Below are 23,102 nucleotides of genomic sequence, written 5' to 3'. Positions count from 1 at the left end.
AGGTGCCGGGTATGGGTTTTGGGAGTCAGGGAAGTTGAAGGATTATCACACTGGCAGGGAAAATGAAGCAACTCTGCCTTTTTTTTTTTTTTTTGAAAGAGAAAGAGAACGCACACATGAGCTGGGGAAGGGCAGAGGGAGAGGGAGAGTGAGCGAATCCCAAGCAGGCTCCACACTCACTATGGAGCTGACGTGGAGCTCAATCCCACGACCCCAAGATCATGACCAGAGACGAAATCAAGAGTCAGATGCTTAACCAACTGAGCCCCCCGGTGCCCCTCTTTTTATTTTTCATTATTTTTTTAGAATTCTGCCTTGTCTTACAATTCCTCCTTTGACAGTCTACTTTCCCAAGAGGCAAATGTTCATTTGGCTTGGGGGTCGTGGGAGTGTGACCTGGGGTTAACCACAATATGCCCATCATCACCTCACCCTTCTCGCCACAGCTTACACGCAGGAGGGAAAGAAGATGACTAGAGAGGAGATCAGGGGAAGAAAAGGCAATGGGGTGGTGCAAAGGCAAATAAGAGGAAAGCTTAAAATACAGACCATGGACATTTTATTTGATTCTTTACTCAAATACCCACTTTGGGGGGAAACAAGGTGGAAAACTGACCACACAAGTGTTGGCAGTAGACGGAACCAGAAGTTTGGCCCCGGTTACATTAACTCCATTAGGCCTGAGTGCTTTCCTCCGTAAAATGAAGGCCACGAGGCATCAACCAAAGTTGTTCTGAAACAAACGCCAACATTTTAGGCACTGGAGTGTTCCATTCTGAAGGGTTAAGAACGTTCTAGCAATCTGGAGCTTGCAGAAATGAGAGTGGGGCACTGATACACGGCCACACAGAGCCGTCTGCACACCCAAGGGGGGCACAGCATCGCCGGCCGTGGGTGGAAGGGATTCCAGAAGAGGACCACAGGTTGGACCCCAGAATGTGCAAAGGCCGACCGTCTACAACCCAGAGGCCGATGGCCCAGATCCCGGATCTCAGCAGTCCCGGACGCTCGAGAAGGATTATTCTGACCCCTCCGCCTCCCGTTCTGAAATAATCCCACGTTTCAGATTGGGGCTGGGAGCGGAGGCAAACCTGCAAACCCTGATAGCTAGAGAAGGAAGCGGCCAGGAAGGAAGAGAGCAGCGGGGCACAGGTCAGTTCTCAGCAATAAGGACAGGTCTAGAATGAAGGAAGGAAACCCAGCATGCCCAGGGTGAGGGGTGGAGGGGGCGGGTATTTTACTGCTGCATGTCCAGGCCCAGGCTGCACTCTTTGGGCACACTTTTCCTGACAGAAAGCCAGTGTTCTCGCCACATAAATGCTCATCGACATTAATTAACAACAGCGTATGAGACCGTTGTCTGCAAAGATGCCAGATGGCAAGCAAATGGGCCGCAAAGACCTTGGAGGGTTTCACAAGAATGAGACAGCGGGCCGTGGAAGCCTGGCACGGGAGACGGGTCCTCTAAGGACGGTGGGAGGGAGCGCGAACAGCTGGAACGTACGAGCCTTTTAAAATGAGGCGCATGTGCCTGAAGCCCCTGGAATGCCTGCAGTTGAGCCTCCGCGCCCTTCACGGAAAGCGGCTGTAAGAGGTGGGCTTTGCGGAGGCGCGGCGGCCCGAGGGCCATCCCTGAGGTTTTACCGCCACCAAGTGGACGCTTGTCGTATGGCGGCTGCGGACCGGCCCCAGCCCGAAGGGAGAGGCAGAGAGGAGACACAGGCTAGTTCCCACCTGACAGTGAAAGATGAGAGGAAGATGGTTGAGCTCCATTTCATTACCACCCATTTAGTCCAAAAGAGATGGCCTTTTGGTTCCCAGGCATCAATCAATGGGTGTCACTCAAGGACCAAGCTGGGCTAAATTTGCACATTCTATTTCAGCCCAGGGGCCATGGAGACCTACAGGAAGTCTTTGAAACCCTCTTCTCCAGTGTCCTAGCCATCATCAGGTGCCAGCACTTCCAGTCCCTGCGATGTCCCTATTTTAACAGAAGAGTTTAATTATGCCCTGAATGCGTAAGACCTGAAGACAGGGTAGCAACCATGGGGGATGACAGGGGCTGTTTGAATGGGGAGCGTTTATCTACCTCCTGGCAAGAAAAAGAATTCAGTGAGGGGATGGCCTACTTGCCCCAGTGCTGTATTTATTAGGAGAGAAGCCAGCAATGGTTGCCATTCCCATGTTTTCTCCTGTTTTAAAAGAGGTTGACGTGGGGCTACAGAGGCCTGGCTGATCCTCTTCTTTAACAAGAAAGCAAATCCGGGGTCATTTGTGGCTTTACCTTTCACTCAGCTCCCTTTGCTTGGTTAATAGGTGAAAAGACCAGAGGAGGAAAGAAAAAAGGGGAGGGAATATGTATTTCTTGAGTACCTACACTGTGACAGATAATAGACATGAAATTATATTGTGTTCTCCTCACAACAACCTCACTGGGTTATGGCCTCTGAAGAAAGACTAGAATGGTCTAGAAGGATCCAAATCATGATTCATAATTCCCCCCTTTTCAATACAAAACCAGGCTAATGTTAGTGCAAAGCCGTGTGAGAAACAATCTACCAAATCTTTGTGGAATGTAAATATCCTTAGATCAGAGTGTCATCAGTTCACCTCCAACCTCACCTCAACCCTCTTCCCACACCAGGTTTGCCTTTTGATGAAAAGCAGAGCATCAGGCTCTTAGGAGGTAACCCCCTAATTCAGCTACAAGTTATTAAATGTCATCCAGTTTCTGTACACAGAGATTTTTTTTTTCCTTCACCAAAAAGTGTTTCCTATGGCCCCTCCCCACAGAGCTTTTCTGGGATTAAGTAAATAATAATTGTTAGGTACCATGTCTTTTCCAAGGGATATTATGAATCAATTCTGTCAAATAGGGATCTGAATGTATTATTCCCTCCTACAATTAAACCGTGCATCGTGAAGCTGGCTTTGAGGTCTCCTCCCTGTCCTTCCTGGCCTGCCAAACCCCATTCCAAGGTTGCCACTCCTCTGCCTTCCTGCCACAAAACCTCAGGATCCGTGACCGTTCTTGGCTCCCGTCACCCTTGCCACTCATCTCAACGAGTGGGGAAAACACACTTGCCTTAGACGTAGGGAGGAGAAGGAGAAACGCGTCATGGAGAAGGGTCAAGTGTACACCCAGTGGAATTGAACCTTGAACTTCAGCTCTGGGTCTTCAGCTCCACATGAAGACTAGAGTCCACTGTCTCTCCTGCAGGTCCAATGCACACCCCTCTGCCACCATGAAAGACTTGCCACCACATCTTTATTGCGTCTCCAAGCGAGGAGCGTTGAATAACTTATTATACAAGGAAGACTCCCCATTTGTAGACAATGTCCACTTACAGAACACAGGTGGTGAGCACAGTGCAAAGCTATTTACAGAAGCTGAGGAGCAAGGGGATGACGGAATAATCAGTGCCAGGAATTTAGAGCAGGAACGGTGCATGAATTCTCCTGGCAAGCAGAAATCGGGCTTGTGCCTGCCCATGAGATACAGAAGAGGAAGTTCTGGTAAAGCCTACAGGGGAGCCTATGTCCAGGGATGGACACCAAGTTTGGGAATGGTGACCAGTGAATTGGTGCTAGGGACCCACAGGGGCCCCGTGTTAGCGCCATAGAGACGAGTACATTTGGGATGACCTTTAGCCTCTCCTACCCAGGCAAGATGGCAGGGTGCCAGTCAGTTGGCTTCCAGTGTAGATTTCGGCAGGACAGGCCTGGGCTGTTTCTGCTCAGGTTTGCAGTTCTGCTCTGGGCCCAGCCATCCTCACAAAACCAGCCTTGAGTGAGAAGAGCGGGCTCCTGAAGCTCACTGAGCCCGGAAGCCATCAGATGACCAGAGTTTAGTCACTTGTGAAATGACTGGGCAGAGTAATGGGCACACCCTGGGTTGCCAGAGACTCCCTCCCACTTAAAAGAAGTATCCTAAGCCCGGGACAAAGGAAAACACTAGAGTGTTAGGCCCTGGAGTCTTTGTTAGCCCCTCAGCAACTCCAGAAGGGAAGGCAAGTTCTTCCCGAAAGGTTTTGTACAGTTTCCTTGGGCACCTCGGGATTTAGCCCACATCCCTCTGAACTCCCCACTGGTTGGCTGACTTGCTGTGTTTGTCCCACTCTTCAGAACGGCTAACTGCCATCTTTCCTTCCTTCATAGTCATTGTAAGGGCTAGTCCGAGTCTGGGCCCGTGGAATGGAGAAATCCTTCTGGCAGGTCCGATTCTGAAAAGGAAGCAGCCATATTGTTAAGCCCCTTCACTTCCTGGATATTTCAACAGAGCTCCGACCTGGGCAGGAAACTTAACTTTCTCCCCTTCTCCCATCCCTCCCCCTGAAGCCCCCTCCCTGTGCCCTGCTCTCCAGTCTCCCATGCTAACCCACGAGGCAGATCACAAGAAAGGAGACACATCGTCCTTCCCAGGTGGCCACTGAGGGGCCCTCAGAATGGCTACATCCTGTGTTCCTGGAGGACAAACATTCCTGGGGAGTTAATGCCAGTGACAAAAAAGGAGAAAGAAACCATTTACCTGTAGCTGAAAATGGGTGGAGTAAGGAGCATAGAGTGTATCACCTAGCTCTTCCAGACCTGAAACAGAGGGAGAAGACGGGTTACGGCGTTGGGGCCCCACCTACTTCCTGCTCCAGCCTGTGCTCACCCGGATTCAGTCAACTATCAAAACATGTCCTGCCGTCTGTTTGTCTGTCTCCCCAATAGAACATGAGCTTCATGGAGGGGGAGACTGTCCCGGGCCCAGGGGCCAGGCACGAAGGAAGCACCATACTGGAGGAATAAATGAGTAACTACCAAGAGAGGATCACTAGGGAAGCGCCTTTCCAGAAAACGTCCCTGGCAGCACACCTCATCCCAGGTCCACTTCAAAAGCACATTTGAAACCAGCCTTTTCAGATATAGATCTGGCTAGAAGGTGTTACCTAGAGTGAATCTCACTGAGGATTTACCCACTTCCTTAACTGCCCACAAGGAAAAAAAAATGTTTTTTTCTTTTTACTTTCTTTGGGAGGGGGCAGAACTTATGAGCAATTGTTTTCTGTGTATTTTGGGAATTAGAGGGATTTAAATTCTGGAACAAAAGAGCAAATGCATACAATCATCATGAATACAATTAAAACAATCCATTTATTTCCCACCAAATGTACCTGTTCAGTTACTTCACACACTCCTCAGATACTTTCTCTATATAAGATACTGTGGAAAATCTACAGATTAGGGGTGCCTGGGTGGCTCAGTCAGTTACGTGTCTGCCTTCAGCTCAGGTCATGATCCCGGGGTCCTGGGATCGAGCCCCATGTCAGGCTCCCTGCTCAGTGGGGAGCCTGCTTCTCCCTCTCCTCCCCGCTCCTGCTCTCTCTTGCTATCTCTGTCTCTCTCTCTCTCAAATAAGCAAATAAAATCTTTAAAAAAATATATCTAAAGATTAACTAGAATGATTCCTGGCATGAGGCTGACACTTAAGAGCAAGAGATATATGACAGCTATGCAAATAACTATGGGATGAGACACACTCTGATAAGAGCATTTCAAAGTTCTACAGCTTGCGGGCAGAGTGAATAATGAGAGACTAGGGAACTTGTGACTCGAAAAGGTCGAGGGCAGGGAGGAGGAGGACATGCCTGGAGCCTGGACACGCAGGCAGGGAAATGTAGTGACTTGGTTTGTTTGGATTGAGACCACGGCTTCCATGGTTGTTGGGTTCTGGCTGTGAAAAACCTCCCAATGCAAACATGGTGGGTACTGGGGAGCCAGTGAGGTATGTGAGCAGGAAAATACGGCAGTCGGAGAAGTATTTTAGGGAGACGAAGGTGACAGTTGTCCATAAAATGGATGGAAAGAAGGATGAAATGGAGGAATTATAGTTAGGGAATGAAAACAGGGAGTCCAGGAGTATGGTGACAGAGTGAAGGCATGAGAATGGACGATGGTGCTAAAATATCCCCTCCAGCCATCCCTGCTTCCCTTCAGGCTTCCAAGTGCCCAGGAGAGGAACCACAGCTGCTGCGAGAAGCACGAGAAGCACGAGGAAGCTTTCACCTCCAGCTTCAAGGGCAGAGAAAATTATTAGCTGAAGCTATGAATCTCGCCTTGGAGGTCCCTCACTCCTGTCCCAAACCCATCCCCCTCCTTGATTAGGCCCAGAGATCAATGTAAGCCCCAGAGACCAATGACTAGATTCCCTGGGGCAAGGACAGTCTCTAGCTATCGGTTTAGCCGTGTGTGTGTGTGTGTGTGTGTGTGTGTGTGTGTGTGAACAACATAACACCTGGTTACTCACAACTTCAGGCAGGAGCAAAATCATTTGACTCTTTCATGTCAGACACAATCTCTTCCCTCCCATGGGCCCAGAGGCATGTGGCTCTTCAGGATAAATCAGAATCCCCAGTAACTTTATGGAGATCCCTGCTGGTTTATGATAAAAGGGCATTCTCCTTCCTCTGTGCTCTGTGACCATAGGGAGAAATCATGGTTTGGCTTTCTATATTCAAATCTATGAAGGCTCCACATTTCTGGGGAATACCTAGCTCTCTTTTATAAAGAACACAACCTCACCTACTTGTCTCTAGAGTTTTTCAGTCATTCCTTTGCTCCATCTTATTTTGACTCAGAGAAACCTACAGGGTATTGTGTAGAAAGTACTAGATTAAGACTCCAGAGGCCAGCTTCCAGTTCTATCAGAACTCTAATTAGCTGGATGATTTTGAGCCTTGGGGATCTTATCTATTCTGTCAGGGGTATGACCTGGATCTTCTTGAGTTCCTTACAGCTATAATCTCCTATGATTCTCCTTCCTCTTTCTACAAGGGATTCTCACGTGCTCTGTACCTTGGGTGATTTCTTCTTGAGAGTAGGCTCTGTTCTCCACACCATAGCTCTGCTTCATGAGTTGAGGTTTACAAAGTGTATCCTCCACGGGGTAATCCATGGGGTTCCGTTGCTTTGTGAGCAGCTGGAACTCAGGGGCAATGTAAGCCAAGAGGAAAACCCAGCCATTGGCAACCAAGGCTGAGCTGAGGATGGTATCATCCCACGTGGGGCCAAAGGGAGAAATCAGGAGCAGGGCGATCCATGCCACCCAGATGGCAATGGAGAGAAGCATGGTGAGGAAGATGTGCACCCCATGCCTCTTCCAGCCACTGAAGGATCCACAGAAGAGGAAGCAGGACATGTGGAAGGTCAGCGCCATCAAGAAGAAGACATAGATGAGCAACATGACGAAGTCTTCATTGCGCCGAGAGGCAGACAGCTTAGAGAAGATGTCGACGCTGGTCCTGTTCATGGTAAGGATGAGGTACTCAGCAGCAATGATGTCCTGCACCAGGCTGAGGCCCACGGCCAGGCTCAGCATCACCAGCAAGGACAGGGGCTTCCTCCCGTGCACCAGCTTCGTCAGGTTGAAAACATGAGCCAGGAGGCAGGAGAAGCAGAGGGAGAAAAGGACGCCAAAGAGGAAGAAGCGGGTGGGCCCTGTGCTGCCATCAAGTTTAATGATGAAGGCGAAGGTAAGGCCAAAGATCCCCAGAACACCCAGGAGGAAGAGGAACTGGGTCGGGAGCACTTTTCGCTTGTTGGAGTCTTGCACCTTGCAGATGAGGATCAGGAGAGCAAACATGAAGCCCACCGAGGTCACAGCTCCAGCTGCGGCCACTGCTTCTAGGACAATGCCCCAAATTTCAGTGGTATCACACAGTCTGTAGTACCTGGCGTCCAGGCTTGAGCGGCAACCACTAGGGTGTGTTGTGGCCATTCTGGTCCTGCGTCAAAGCAAAGTGGGGGAGAAGGAGAGGTGAGTCTCCTAACAAACTCAGGCACAGGGACCCAGAAAGATGAGGGAAAACTTGTGTGTGTTGGGCCAGGGTATTGCCCCTGAACTTGCTACATTAGATAAAGCTATTAACTTTTCTCCACCGCTTGTGGCAAATTCTAAAGACTGATGAAGGAAAAACCAAATCTCCCCACAATTAAGCTCCACTAATGTGTACCCTGATGCCAGACAACTCAGTGCTCTGTTGAGGGCTTCTGGGGTCTGATTTCAAAAAATAACTTGCCAGGTTTCTGATATTTTGGGCTAGTATTTTGCAAATTCATGAACACGGAAATCTCTAAGCTTAAACTTTAATCATCAGTCTCGAGGTTTTTTCCACCTTTGCCTCAGTTTCAGACATTTGTAAGCATCCCATTCTTTCTTAGATTTTATTTTTATTTTTAAAATCTTTTTACTTTTATTTTATTTATTTATTTTTTTTTTAAGATTTTATTTATTTGACAGAGAGAGAGACAGCCAGCAAGAGAGGGAACACAAGCAGGGGGAGTGGGAGAGGAAGAAGCAGGCTCCCAGCGGAGGAGCGCAATGTGGGGCTTGACCCCAGAACGCCAGGATCACGCCCTGAGCTGAAGGCAGACACCCAACGATTGAGCCACCCAGGCGCCCCTATTTTTAAAATCTTTTTAAAAGATTTTATTTATTTATTGGAGAGAGAGCATGCATGCATACACATGCATGGGGTGGGGAGGGGCAGAGGGAGAAGCAGACTCCTCACTGAGCAGGGAGGCCAATGTGGGGCTCGATCCTAGGACCCCGGGATCATGACCTGAGCTGAAGGCAGACATTTAACCAACTGACCCACCCGGGCGCCCCTGTAAGAATCCTATTCTTTCATGGATAAGAGGAGTTATCTGAAGTCTAGATTTCTCTATGGAAGGCCAAACATCTACTTCACCACCACTGGCACCTCTTCTTCAGCTCTGCAGTCACATGTTAGGTTTTTTTCCCTCCTTAAGGTTTGTAAAGATGGCTCTAGCCTTATTCTAAAAAGTGATGGAAAGAGTCTTCTCTGTCATAACAACTTCTTTACTATCTGTAAGGAGGGAAGTCCTGGAAGATGCACCAAAAAACAGTGGATAATCCAATGAAAGATATTACCAATAGCTAATGCTCATTTTTACTCTGGATCAGAAACTCTTCCAATCACCTTTCATATATATTAGTTTAATTTCATAGCAACTCTAGGAAGTGAAAAATATTAGCCCTATATCACAGATGTGAAAACTGAGGCAGAAACAAGTCAAGTTACTTGCCGAACATCATACAGTGAAGAAATGGCGGAAGCAGAATTTGAACTTGAGTTATCTGGCTCTAAGACCCATGCTCTTAACTACAACAGGTGTCACCTCTCGAATGAGTTCTAGTTGGCCTTAAATGCAATCTGAGATATTCTCATTCTCTCTGTCTCCTTCTCTTACGTCTTCCCCTTTTCCTCCCTCATCAGATGCCCCATAAACCAGCTCTATTTATGGTCTTGATTCCACTTAGTTCAGTCCCACACAGGCTAGGAGCTCCCAGGTGATAGATGATCCACAAAGCAGGTAATCTGCTCACCCACTCAAGGACAATCAGAATTGACTGGCTGGGGGCCCCTGGGTCCTCGGTTGATTAAGTGTGGACTCTTGATTTTGGCTCAGGTGGTAATCTCAGGGGTCCTGAGATCGAGCACCATGTTGGGCTTTACACTCAACTTGGAATCTGCTTGTTCCTCTCCCTCCTACTCAGCACCCCCCACCTCCCAGTCCAGCTGGCAAGTGTGCATGCCCCTTCTCTCTCTCACTGTCTGTCTCTCAAATATATAAGTAAATAAAATCTTTAAAAAAAGAATAATTGACTGGCTATACTTCCCATGTATCTCTCCTTGATCTCCCAGATCTGCTTCCTTCTCTGCTCCCGCAACCTCCATGTCAATTTTAAACCCAGCTGATGTCCCAAACCTCATAAAATCTGATTCCTAAGAATTCAGGGCACGGTGGGAAGATAAATTGGGAAATTGCAGGGAAGGAGTTTGTATATTTCCTTAAAATACACAGCTCTCAAAGTCCAAAGTCAATGTCCGGTAAGGCACTGAAATTCAGAAGTGCTAAGGTTTTAACAGTTTGTCAACAAACTGTGATTTTTTTTTTCTGGATTATCAGGCTGTTTATCAGTTTCTATGACACCATTCCTTTTGTTTTGTTAAATGCTATTTGTGTGTGAATTTTTGGGGGGAGGGGAGTGGCTTTAGATTTTCTTTTCCCGATAGGATTGCTCACTCAACAGTGAAAAGTTCTGAACTGACTAAAAGGGAAATACGGTCAGGGCAGGGAGTAGGGGACACAGTTATTGGAGGGGAAGGCTCACTGAGAACCCTTCCACAGAAAACCACCAGTGAAAGATCCTGGCCTCCTCTAAGGCCAAATAGGCACAGACTGTGCAGAAAGGAATTGGAAAGAAGGGGAACCGCTGGGATCGGGAAGCGGTACGAAAGGGTACGAAACATTTGCTGCATCCTGCCTCTTTCCTTATACCAGAAAAAACAGCTCAGAATGTCTTTACCACATGTCCAGACGTGCTTATGGACAAGATTTCTCCAGCCCTTCACAGCTCTGTGGGACGCCGTGATCAAGCCAAGGGAAAAAGAACACCAGTTTCTCCTTCTTCCATCTTAGGTCTTCAAGACCCAACCACAAGTTAGGGACACAGCAGAATGGGATACAGAACAAGCCATTGCTCACTAACCGTCCAGGCCAAATGAGGAGCTTCTTCAATGCAGACAGAATTCAAACGTCTGCTTCCCTTAAAGATTCAAAATCTGGGGGAGCCTGGGTGACACAGTCGGTTAAGCATCTGACTCTTGGTTTCAGCTCAGGTCATGATCTCAGGGTCCTGGGATGCAGCCCCCTCGTCTGTTGGTTGGGCTCCGCACTCAGTGTGGAGTCTGCTTGAAAGATTCTCTCCCTCTGCCCCGCCCCCACCTCTCTCAAGTAACTAAATAAATCCTAAAAAAAAAAAGATACAAAATCTGCATTTCAGTTAGATAAGGTAGTCATCGCCCTAGCATTGTTTTATTTTTATGGCAATTAGGGAAAAAATTATATATATATCTATGCGCAATATAAAACACATATACATGAATATTATGCAGATGTTGGAATATGACAGGCGTGGCGTGCTAGAATAAAATAATTTAAGGAATCTAAATAGCAAAGAATTTGTCGCTTCAATCTATCTTCCTCACTTTTCCATGAAATTTGGCTCGCCAAGCGTAACTTTGTATCGTCCAAGTCATTCCCGCAACCGGTGTCTCCAGAGCCCCACTATGTGCCCATCACTAGTGTAGAGAGTTGGTGGTAAAGGGGAAAACAGACAAGCGCCCTAGCGTAGCAGAAGGGACAGACAGACAGAATCTGCCTCTACAGCCACGGGCTGCCCATGGCCTTCGTCTCCAGGGGTCTGTTCCCTGCACTCTACCGCACGTCACCCCTACCGCGGGCAGAGCACAGAGCAAAGAAAGGTCACCTTCTACCTCTTCAGGGCGGCGCAGAATGAGGAACGGGAGGAAGAGGACAGGCATCTGCTGAAACCCGAGTCCCCAAAGTCTGATTTGCCTTGCCTATGAACACCCTACTGTGGTGGTGGTAGGGGGAAGAGAGGTGCAGGGGGGGCTCACTGTGAGCGCTGGGAGTATGAGAGGCGAAGAAGCCCCCAGCCCCCCCTATGCAAGCACAGTGCGCCCCGGGGAAGGGAGGGACCTAGGCTGGGCGCATTTCCTTCCCTTCCTCCCTGCTCCCCTTCACCTCTCCACCTCACCCCCTCTCAGATCCGTCATAAGGGCGGTGTCCAGTTGCAAAGGTATTTCCCTCTCCCAGTCCCGCCCTGCCCACGGCTCCCTCCCCACCCACCAAGGTAGCACTGTCCCTTGACAAGCAGTCATCAGCATCACCACCTCACCAGGCAATGAGGAAGGACTGTGGGCCTGAGGACTCGAAGTCTGGACAGAGACAGATGAGGTGTTCCCCTGAAGGATGGTTGTGGTGCTGGCCAGAGGAACAGTGAAGCAGAACCTCTTGCCCCCAACTTGAACCCCTGGGCCGCTCCCTTCTGGTGGCAGCTGTGCAGGACGGGGTTGTGTCCCGGGCCTCCTGGCATCCGCAGACCAGGGTCCGATGAGAGCAATGGGCCACGGGTGTGGAGAGAGAAGAAAACCGATTTCCCTCAATTTCACCTCCACCGCCCACCCTAATCATACACGGAGATGGGGAAACAATCCCCGAAGTGCCTTAGGACACTGTTTTTAGGGGGGCCTGGGTGGCTCAGTCAGTTGGGCGTTGGCTCCAGTCATCATCTCGGGGTCCTGGGATCAAGCCCCGCGTGGGCTCCCTGCTCAGTGGGGGAGTCTGCTTCTCCCTCTGCCCCTCCCCTCCACTCCTGCTTGCTCTCGCTCTCTCTCTCCCTCTTAAATAAATTAAAATATTCTTTTAAAAAACCCACTGTTTTTAAAGAAATGTTGACATTTTCAAGCATCCTCGGAAAGCCCATGGGCTCATGGCTTGGTTTCAGAAATTACCAATGTACGGCCAATTCTGCTTCATCACCATCCCCACCCCACTTGCTAGATTATTTTTAAGCAAACCCCAGACACCATATCACTTTATGCACAAACACCTCAGTGTGTATCTCTAAAAGATAAAACTCCTTTTTAACTTAACTGCACTTCAGAAGTCAACAATAACCCTGTAATATCAAATATCCAGTTAGGGTTCATATTTCCCAGTTCTTTCACAAACGTCTTTCTAAAATTTTTCTTAGTAAATAAGTTTTTATCTGAGTGACTAATTTTTTGGGAATTATCCTTACTTCACCTCTGGTAGCCCTCCTCCACCTCTGCCCCCAGCATGACAGGCGTTGTGCAATGGGTCTAAAATGTTCTAAGCACTTTGAATTTGGTCAGAGGAAAATAACACTCACCGGGCTTATTAACAGGCAGCTCCGTACAGAGAAGGCCCTGTGTTGCCCAGGGAGTGGCCCAGATGGGGAAAAGAGACAGGGAAGGTGGCTAGGGGAAAGGACAGGGTTCTGAGAAGCTTAAAAGGGCTTCTAGAAAGCGAGGTTTGAGGGGAAAAGGGAAACAATCGGCATGTGGGAATATGAACTGCCAGGAGCTACAGAAACAGCCTTGGAGAAGGATGTAAGGGCTGGAGCAAGAATGAGAAAATGGAATGCGACCCGGGGTTCTTTGGCCATCATTTGTAAGTAAAGTCAAGGGCAGAGAGACTTAGGGTCCAGCCAAGAAAGAACTAGCTCCTACAAAGACCGAAGGGGGGCTGGAAGAAGCAATTTGCTCTTGGACTGCTCTGAATGGGGACAGAAAGTCTCAACACTCCCTCACTCACTCTTGGCAAAGATCAGGCATGCTTCTATGGCCCTGCCCTCCTAACCGTCACAAGTCCCTTACGCTGGAGCTCATGTCATCCTCATCCTTGTCCTCCACCTGCAGCAACCGAGGCACAAGTCAGCTGACTCAGCCACGACATACAGCTAGGAAATGGCAGGGCCAGGGTTCAAACCAGAATTCTAACCCCAAAGTTACACCATAGAGCTCTTTGTCTGGTAAGAGGAACCCGCCCTCAGAAATGGGGGTGACTACATCGGCTCTCAGGCGTTGCATGAGGCTTTGAGCAGGGGCGAAATCCACTGAGGCACAAAGTCGACCCTTGTGAGTCACTCCAGCTGTTTCAATTATGCATAGCCTCCGATTCAAAATGACTGTCCCCCAGACCGGCTGGCTGCAGGAGGCAGGGCAGGAAAGGAGGTCTTGTGAGAGAAGATGAGAGCAGGCCAGGAGGCATCATAGGGGTCTCCCCATTTGTGAACCCGGGGCACAGACACTAAAAGCCAACTTGAGATCCACCTCTGAGTTGGGAAATGGCCCGAGAAATCCCTATCCTGCATTACCAGACCCAACACGCAGGTCCTATGGATTCCACCTCTTCCATATCTCTTGAAGAGTCCACTTCTCCCAGCCCTAAGGCCGTCCATCTCACCTGACCATTCAGAAGATCCACCCCTCTCTCTGGGCTAGTCCTCTCGGAGCCACTCTTTGCAGCCGGGGAGAAGAGCCATAATCCTGCCCAAAGGCGTAAGGCTCTATGCCCTGCTATGCCTATTGCTAAATCTGTGTCTTCCTCTGGATTCAAAGGCTCTGAGAAGGCAGGGACGGAGTTGATGAATATTTCTCCCCAGTCTCTGGACTAGCACCTGACACGTGGTAGAAGCCTAATGGATGAGTATGGGTGGGCACAGGAGTGGAGTCTGGTGGGAGAGGAGGGGCTGTTCATGAGATGGGGTGGGGTGGGGCGTAGCTGGTTTCCTCACTAGCTCCCTGTTTGCTCTCCTGAGTTCTAACCTCCCTTTCTCCCATCCTCCTCCCGTGAGCTGTCTAGAACACACTTTGGGTCCGAGGCTAGGGGCTCTGGGCCATGTCTGGAGCCATGCTCCAGGAGTCTCCCAGGGGAACATGAATCCTGAGATTTCCCAGTAAGCAGAGACGGATTTACTAGAAGCCAGTCCTCCGTTCCCACCCAACTCCCTGATGACTAAACCCTGCGCTTTGGAGGAACATGGTACAGTTTTAGTGTGTGTAGCCTCTGACCCGGGACGCGAGGAAAGGACTTTTCATTAGTCATAAGGGTGAGACCCCTTCACTTATTACAGCTGCTAACTAAGCTGATAACCACCCACTGTCCAGTAACCCAACGACGTCTACAACCGAGGCCTTGAAGACACCTGGCACTGTCCTAAACCCTTCTGGAATGAGTCAGGGCATGAAAAGAAAAGTTATAAAGAAAAAGGAGATGTAAAAGTAAAAAAAAAAAGGAAGACGCACAAGAGGAGGAGGAGACAGGGGAGGAAGAAAGGCAGGGAGGGGAAGAAGGGGGAGGCAGGAGGCACTTTCCGGGCTCAAGTCCAAGCCCCGTCTTTACCCCACCCCTTTGGAAAGAAGGGGTGTCAACTGCGTCAGGTGTGGACACTATCTCCTGGAACCTCCCTCCTCTCCCCTGTAAAATGAGGGTGCGGTGCTGAACTAGATGGTGCGAGCGGAGTCCAGCCTCACAGTTCATCAGTCTAGAAAGCTCCTTTTAGACAACTGCCAAATCTTTCTCCCTCCCCCTCATTCTTCTTCTTGCCCCACCTCCCGTCATTAAAAGAACATGTCCTGCCAACTCCTAACCAAACCCTAAAACAGGGCTAGAGGTGACTCAGGGTCTGAGTGCAGGCCAAGGAGAGGGCCACCAGGTGAAGCCACACCTGCAAGACGAAGACACCGGGTAGTGGAGCGAAGCTGACCCTAGACCTAGACTCGCTCTTCACAGACATAGGGCACTGACTGCTGTGCACGCCAAATGCCGGCACTGAGGAGTCCTCCAGCTTCGCCGAGACTCCTCTCTTCTCCCCAGGGGGGTGGGATGCTGAAGCCCCGACCTGGAAGATTGCCCAAGCCGGCTAGACTTGCTGCGCCCTCGCCCGGCCCCACCCTTCCCGGCCCCGCCCCGCCCCAGAGTATCTGAGCGTGTATAACCTGGGGCCCCGACCTTTGCCAAAGCACTTATCTTCCTCCTATGAGACATATCTCATTCTGTCATCTGAAAACGAAGAGGACAATACCTACCTGTTAGCACCTCCTGGGGAATAATACCAAATAACTTGCGGTTGTTGAAGCTGAGTCTTCACATACCCCAGCCAGGCAAATGTATGATTTTCTAGCATTTTCGTTTTCTCCCTCCTCTTGAATCGCCCCATTCAATATATTGTAATAGTCCCAATGTAATTACGAGTAAAAATAGTGAGGGCTAGTGTCACATACTGAGCTCCCCGGAGCCAGGCACGATGCTGACTGCTCACGTGTTTATAGGTATTCTCTCATTTACATGTCTTTACATCTGTTATCTATCTCATTTACTATTCCTACAACCCATTTTACAGGTGAGAAGACTGACTCTTAACAGTTACAGGTCCAGGGGCACCTCGGTGGCGCAGTGGGTTGAAAACTCTTCGTTTTGGCTCGGGTTGTGACCTCAGGGTCGTGGGATGGAGCCCGGCAATGATCTCGGGGTGGTGGGATCGAGCCCCAACCCCATCTCGGGCTCCGAGTCTGCTTAAGACTCTCTCTCTCTCCCCCTCTCCCTCTGCCCCTCCCTCCCACTCACGTGCTCGAATAAATAAATAAGAAGTTACCTGTCCAGTGTCAGGAGGCTGCGAAGACTAACCCCTTACAAGTGGTCTTAATCGTAATGTAATTTTTCATTTCATCTCGAAATCACTCTTAGGAACTTTGAAGTTTTTCTCTCTGCCTCCAGCTCTCTCCACTTAAACCGGCTCTGAGAAGTCTCCACAGGGAGCCATCCTACACTTAATCGACAAACATTTAAGTGCCTACTTTGCGTCAGGCACTGTGTTACGTGTCGGAGTCACACGGATCAAAAGTGCGGCAGCCACCCCTGGGAGGACCAATAGGGTCCCACTGACATACAAATAAGGGGGCACAGGGTGTCCAGGGAATGCTGAGGACACATGGAAAACAGTGAGTCATTCCACCTAACGGGTCTTTTTTTTCAATGCTATAAAGACCAAGGAGGTGAGGCATGAAAGATGTGTGGCCAATAGCGGGAGAGTTTTAGGAAGACAGAAGAGACAGGGCTTGGGGAGTGCAGGAGTCCAGGGTAATTCTCAGATTTCTGCCTTAGGCAACTGAATGGAACTTAGAAATACAGGCTGTTGCGGACCAATGCCAAACGGAGCTGAGCTGAATCGGAGATGAATATGGGCCACGCAATTGGCCGCATCCAGAAATGACGAGCTCGATGTCCTCCTGAGAGTTGACTCTGGGCTACACACTGTTTCATTTAAATGAATTTCCACAACCACCCTATTTTTTGCACTTGAGGCACAGAGAAATTAAATAACTTGCCCGAGATCTCATGGCGCTTAGAAGCCAGGCTCTAGGACCCCAGGTTGTGCTGACGTCCTCTGCGCTTGGACATGTGAGTCTGAGACTCCAGAGAGGCTTGGACCTTATGCACAGGGTGGGCCTAGAGGAGTTATCTGAAGCCTTGAGAGGAGAACCAGATCACACAGGGAGCAAGTACAGTGAGAAGGGGGCCAAGGGCAGGACCATGGGAACATCATCTCATCAATGCAGGAGTCAGCAACAGGTGTTTAAAAAATGATCAGGGGTTGCTAATAATAATACTAATAATAATAATAACCCCAAGTAGTTTCCCAGAAGCCAAGGAGCAGTTAAAAAAAAATAAAAGAGCAGTCGATAGAGTTAAGTGCTGTAAGGAAGGGGAACAAAGAAGGGAAGGGACCTTTGGATTAACACATTAGCTCCCTTTTATCTGTTAGAACAGATTCAGTCCCAACTTGAGCCCCATGGCTTTTCTCCAATCAGTCCTCCCACCCCTCTCCTCCTGCCTTCCTAACTCCCGCTCTCCGCCTCCACACAGGCAAGCCAATCTTCCAAGAGTATTTCTATCCAGAAGGGAATTGGGGCTCATCGAAGGGCTTGTGATGAAGTCCTGCTCTTTGCTTGTTGTTCTCTCAGCCAGAAAGACCGTCCCCCTGCTAGACACAATCCATTTACCACGTTGCTTCGAAACGTAGCCCACAACTTACCTCTATCTTGAGGTGTTTAAAAATTATTAGTCTCATCGCGTTCTAGATTTGTGGATCTCTTCATTATTTCTTAGCGCTCACGTTTTCCCACATGTATGTTTTATATTATATATGATTATCAGTGCCGACTCAACCATCAGATAACAAGCTTCTAAGGTAACGGAGCAAATTTTCTAGTTGTTGGTATCCTCCTGAACACACGCTCTGCTCCGCACAGTGGTTGCCGAGCAAATGTTTTGGGCTAAGACTGACCACTGAATATTTACTCCAAGCAAGTTATTTATTATCAAGTGTGAGTAATGGGGCGGAAGAATTTTTGAAGATGAATATCCTCATATCCCTTTCTAGGCTGACTTCTAAGACAGGGGTGGAGTCCCACAGGAATTTCTCTGCCCTTGGTGAAGGACTAGTTATACATGGAAAGTGTCTACAGGGAAATCGCCAGGATCCCCTGTTCCGAGTAGTCATCCTAATTCTGATGACGGAAGAGTGATTATGGCAACGGCTTATGAATAACATCTGAATAACATCACTGAATTGAGTGGCTTTGTAGTAACTGGGAGAGAAAAATTACCAAACCTCCTCAGGCAGATCTAAACAAGTATAACTGCAGTGTTATCCCGGTCTCTTCACTTTCCTGTAGTTCCCTGGGATCCTTACATACCATCTTCCTCCATTTGAAACAAGCATGTGACATTTAGATTATTGTAAAATAAATTGCTGGAATATAAAATAAAATACTGAAAATCTTTTTAAAAAAACAAAAGAAAATAAGATTTTGAGTGAAACTTCCATCTCTTTTAGGCCCAGGATTTTAAGAAATTAAAATTTCCAGAAAACAGGTGGATAAAATCCTCTACTGGTATACCAGTTCATAACTCTAAAAGATACCTTCTTTTAAATACTTTTTAAAGATTTTACTTATTTATCTGAGAGAGAGCACGAGCAGGATGAGGAGCGGAGGGGGAAGCAGACCCAAGCAGGGACCCTAAGGTGGGCCTTGATCCCAGGACTCCAGACTCATGACCTGAGCCCAAGGCAGATGCTTAACTGACTAAGCCGCACAGGCCCTCCTTAAAGGGAACACATTCATGTTCAATCCAACAAGTCCCAAGCTAAACTTATCATCTCTCCTTACAAGCCTGTGTTTTAAGCCCTGAGAATGGCACAAGCTACCACTAGTAGATACAGACGCCTAATGTGGGAAAGGATGGAGAGAGCAGATCATGTGGCCAAAAATTATTTGGTAATAGCAAGCAACAATTATTACAATAAATGTAAAATAGTAACTTTTTCATTTTGAAAAAATACTAAATTAAATTATAATATACTTATATGAACATCACCTAAAACAGCAAGATTCAGAAACGGTTCAAAGTTGGAGTGCCTGGGTGGCTCAGTTGGTTAAGTGTTCGACTCTTGACTTCCACTCAGGTCAAGATCTTAGGGTTGTGAGATCAGCCCCATGTCAGGTTCCGCCCAGGGTGTGGAGCCTACTTAAGATTCTCTTTCCCCCTCTCCCTATGTCCCTACCCCCCTCTCTAAGAACAAACAAAACAAAAAACAAAAAAAAACATTGAAAGCAAAAGGAAAAATTTAAATAAATGCAAAAATAAGTAAGAATAACGGTTTTATTTATCAGGTGTTATGTATCAGGTACAAAATTAAATAGTTTGTTGAAAGTAAGGAATGAAGTAAGAGTTGAGGTATTAATATCACACAAAGTTTAATTAAAGCAAAAAGATATTATATAGACCAAAAAGTTTGCTTTATAATAATTAGGGATACTCCACGGTTAAGATACAACTATTATAAACTTTAATGCACTGAATAACATAGCACCAAAACACATAAAACAAAAACTACCAGAAATACAAAGAGAACCCAAAAGAAATGCTATCTTTATAGGAGACTTTAATACTTCTAGGAGACTTTAATATTCTTTATCAGTCCTCAGCAGATGAAAAAGACAAAGGAATAATAATATGGTAAATTTTTATAAATGTTCTATGAATACCTTAATTGAAATACTCTATAATTCATATGTTCTCTATGTTCATATCCGTTGTTTATATGTTCATATCTCCGTTGTTAATCATATAATTCAGAATCTCTATATCTGTGATCAGCAAACATTTTCTGTAGAGGGCCAACTAATAAGTAGGGTAGGCTGTGCAGACCATATGTTTGTAGCTGAAAGCAGCCATAGATAACCCATAGACAAATGCATGGCTGTGATCCAACAAAACTATTTACAAAAAGAGGTTGTGAGATGTGTTTGGCCATGGACCTAGTTTATCAACCCCTGCTCTATACGATTGCTTCTGTTGAAGTGGTTATGGAACATTTACAAAAATAGTATGTTTTAGATCACCAAAAAAAAAAAAAAATCTGAAATCCTAAAATAAGAAATATGCAGACTACATATTCTGGCCACAAGGCAATAAATATAGAAATAAAAATAGAAACAAACACACCAAACTACTCAGAAAATCTGAGACCCCCTCAAGTGAAAATACTATTCAATTCACTGTTTTTTAAGGTCCTAATATACCAACATATCATTTCCTGACCATTTTCTCAGTTCAATCTGGATTTTTTAAACAGAAGCGGATCTGAAGACCAACTTCCAAAATAAGCAGAATGAAATCAGTCAAAATCCATTTTCAATTTTCACTAAGGAGTGGAATACAAAGAAGCAGACGCCAGAGAGGACTCCCAAAGGGACACGTGCAGACACAGAAGGGCTAGAATCTCAGCCCTGGGAAGGAGCTGGGGGCCTTCCCAAGACCCCTTAGGAGGAACTCAAGGCCCAGGCCCCAGCTGTCTCATAGCTACATGGTGTGGCGGAGCCTGGATGAGAACTCAGTCTTCCTGACTCAAGACTTCCCAGGGATGTTCTACTCCTTTCTATCTACCCTCTGAGCCCACATCTCACCATACGCCTTTCTGTTTCTTCCTATCTATCATTCCTTCCCTCTTCTAGTAATAGCTGATTCTTCCCTCTCCTAGTAATAGCCAGCACACAGACCTGGAGGGTGGACTTCTGACCCCCATTCTCACCCCTCCCATGGGCCCCAGCCCATTGCATCTAAAGTGGTTCAGGTATTCCCCTTCAGGAATGAGCCCAAAGTGGTGGCTGATTCATCTGAACCCTTCAACAGGTGTGGCCTCTGAGAAGAAATCAGTCCAGAAAGAAGTCGGGAACCAAAAAATCCTTCAGAACTCCTTGATTCTGAGCAGGCTTGGACAGCCTTGAGGCCATACCTGGGTCCTATCTAGCTGTTGCCAGAAGGTGGGCTGATATTGGGTAATCAGCTTCCATCTGCCCCAAGGTTCCTGAGCAACTCAAAGGACCGCCAGGGAGGGAATGCTGTAGAGCCAACAGCCCGACACATCAAGAGAAGCGGGGGCTTCTACAATCTTCTACAATCTACTTCCCAAAATTCTGAAGAATACGCTTGTTGTGGAAGGACAAAATAAATCAAAACTTTTCAGTACTGAGTGAAGTAGCAATTGTCACCATCTCCCTCCTCCTACCTCCCCCACCCCCAATCCCCAACCCTCTCCACTCCCAATCCCTTCATCTAAAACCTTCCTCCGTCTTTTTTCTTCCCCTAGTATGATCCCAAAACCGCTCACGTGCCCAGCCAGGATTCCACCTGCTAAAAGTCTGTACAACGTGTTCCAGCACACACTATTATCCTGGCTATCTTTTTGCTCTCTGCCTCTATCGTAGCCCGGGAAGCTCAGGGGGGATAAAACTGAGTTGAGTTAAACTAGGGAAATTCCTTTCTTGGGACTTTTATTCCCTCACAGCCAGCTGTAGTCCATTACCAGGGAGTTCTCGTTTCTTGCATCCCACCCCACCCAGCGCCGCACTTCCCCCACCCGCAGGATTTAAATCTGGAGGCCGAGCGCGCCCCGAGCGGTGTGCGCCCCACTTACCCTTAAACCCTCGCTTTGGCGCGTGAACTTGAGCTGCTCGCTTCCCGCGCGTCGGAGGCGACACGGGAGCCCCTCGGTGCTGGGGCAGCCAGCAGGCGCTCTCCCGCCCTCGCGGCGCCGAGCGGTTATAAAGGCGGCTGTCGCCGGAGGGAGGGAGCAAGCGAGGGGGTGAGCAGAGGGACAAGGGGCGGGAGAGGGTCAGGGGAGAGGACACGCCTATTCTAGTTCCGCGGCGCTGCATGCTGTTATGAAAATACAGTTCCCGTGCCAGGGAATGAACCAAAAGCCGCCTGACGTCAGCGGCACAGTCACCCTTGAAATGGGGGGTGGGGGGAACAGGGGGAACCACCCGCGCCCCACCTAGCGCATCCGACTGCTGCGGGACGCGCGCACCGGCCGGTCCCAAGGACCGGAGGAAAGGCGACAGCGGACCGCTCCTTACCGTGCCGCAGGCTGTCACGTGCGGAGCGGGGGTTGCGGGGAGCGACACCCGCCCTCCCCGCCCGGCACGCCCCTCCGCCAAGGGCAAGGGCTCTCCAGGTTGTAGCGGGGGGCTAATCCTGGGTCCCACCGCCCCGGCGCGCGCGCGCGCGTGTGTGTAGGAAGGAGAGCCGACCTCCAGGTGGCCCTTCCTCCCCCGCCGCCGGCGCCCCCGGATTTTCTCACCCTTCCCCTTAGCTGAGCCTTTCTATCACTCTCACCCACCCGGGGCAGGGCGGAAAGCCAGGCGCGGGGAAGGAGGTGAGCACATTCTCGGGCTTCCTAGCCAAAGCCAGGTGGAAACCAAGGAAAATTCCTCGGGGGTCCAGAGTCAGCTCCGCCAGTCCACTTGTTGGAACTGTCCTCAGATGAGCACCGTTCGTGCTGTCCCACGGCAGAGACATCATTATCGCTGTACTTTCCTAAGTGCCTCTCTGAAAGCCCCGACAATGCGGGTCGATGAGAATGGGGACGCCAGATGAAATCATGAAGAAAAGGAATTTGCCTTTGGTGTCTGCTTCCCCCTCCCTCGCTGCCCACTCCTCTTCCATTTATCAAGCCAATCCCAGTGAAACTTGTCTTTGTTGACTTGTCAAACAATCCTTGAGCGGCTGCCCCTCAGCGTCTGGGCTCCGGCAAGGCTCCACCCCAACTGCCTTGGGGGAGGGGGGTTCTCTGCTTTTAAGGTGCCGATTGGCACACCCGCTAAACTAATCTGTGTTACTGTGCCTGTGAATTCATAGGGGAAGGCGACGGCTCCCCAGCGTTGTCCCCCCACCGAAGTTTCCAGAGTCTATTGGACTTTTAAAATGTGATTTTGTTCGGTTTTCATTTCACTCCCAAGAAACCACAGCCAATGTCCTGAATCTTGGAACATTTCCTTGAGGGCTGCAGCCCAGGGTTCTGCTGCTGTCCCCAGGCTCCTAGAGGGTGTGTGTGTGTGTGTGTGTGTGTGTGTGTGTGTGTGTGTGTGTGTGTGGTAGGGGCAACTGAGAGGTTGGTGGAAGTAACAGTGCTTTTTAGTGTGTGCCGTCTGCTAAGTGAGGTCTTCTTTCTGGCCCTCAGTTTTCTTGTGGTCAAGGAGGAAGTTGGAAGAGACCAGCCTTGTCCAACAGATCTACCATTCAAGCCACAAATGCCAGCCACATAGGTAATGTTAAATTTTCTAGCAGCCGCT

The 23,102-nt window shown here is 48.6% G+C and overlaps 1 protein-coding gene across 2 annotated transcripts; it reads right to left on the bottom strand.

Annotated features, from left to right (window-relative positions):
- Positions 1–3,251: 3,251 nt before the first annotated feature.
- GPRC5A (G protein-coupled receptor class C group 5 member A) lies at positions 3,252–21,571 on the bottom strand. 2 transcript variants are annotated; one of them, XM_008707005.2, is made up of 4 exons: positions 21,446–21,571; positions 6,841–7,769; positions 4,529–4,587; positions 3,252–4,223 (listed from the first exon to the last, which is right to left on the bottom strand). In XM_008707005.2, the coding sequence occupies exons 2-4, from the start codon at positions 7,760–7,762 to the stop codon at positions 4,131–4,133; spliced, it is 1,074 nt and encodes a 357-aa protein (XP_008705227.1). In that variant the 5' UTR covers positions 7,763–7,769; positions 21,446–21,571; the 3' UTR covers positions 3,252–4,130. The 2 variants fall into 2 exon arrangements, with proteins under 2 accessions (XP_008705227.1, XP_008705228.1); XM_008707006.2 differs by lacking the exon at positions 21,446–21,571 and adding an exon at positions 17,498–17,655.
- Between the last annotated feature and the right edge of the window lie 1,531 nt (positions 21,572–23,102).

Source organism: Ursus maritimus, unplaced genomic scaffold, assembly GCF_017311325.1.
Source record: "Ursus maritimus isolate PB19 unplaced genomic scaffold, ASM1731132v1 scaffold_26, whole genome shotgun sequence".
Taxonomy (NCBI): domain Eukaryota; kingdom Metazoa; phylum Chordata; class Mammalia; order Carnivora; family Ursidae; genus Ursus; species Ursus maritimus.
This window is presented reverse-complemented; position numbering and strand designations above follow the sequence as displayed.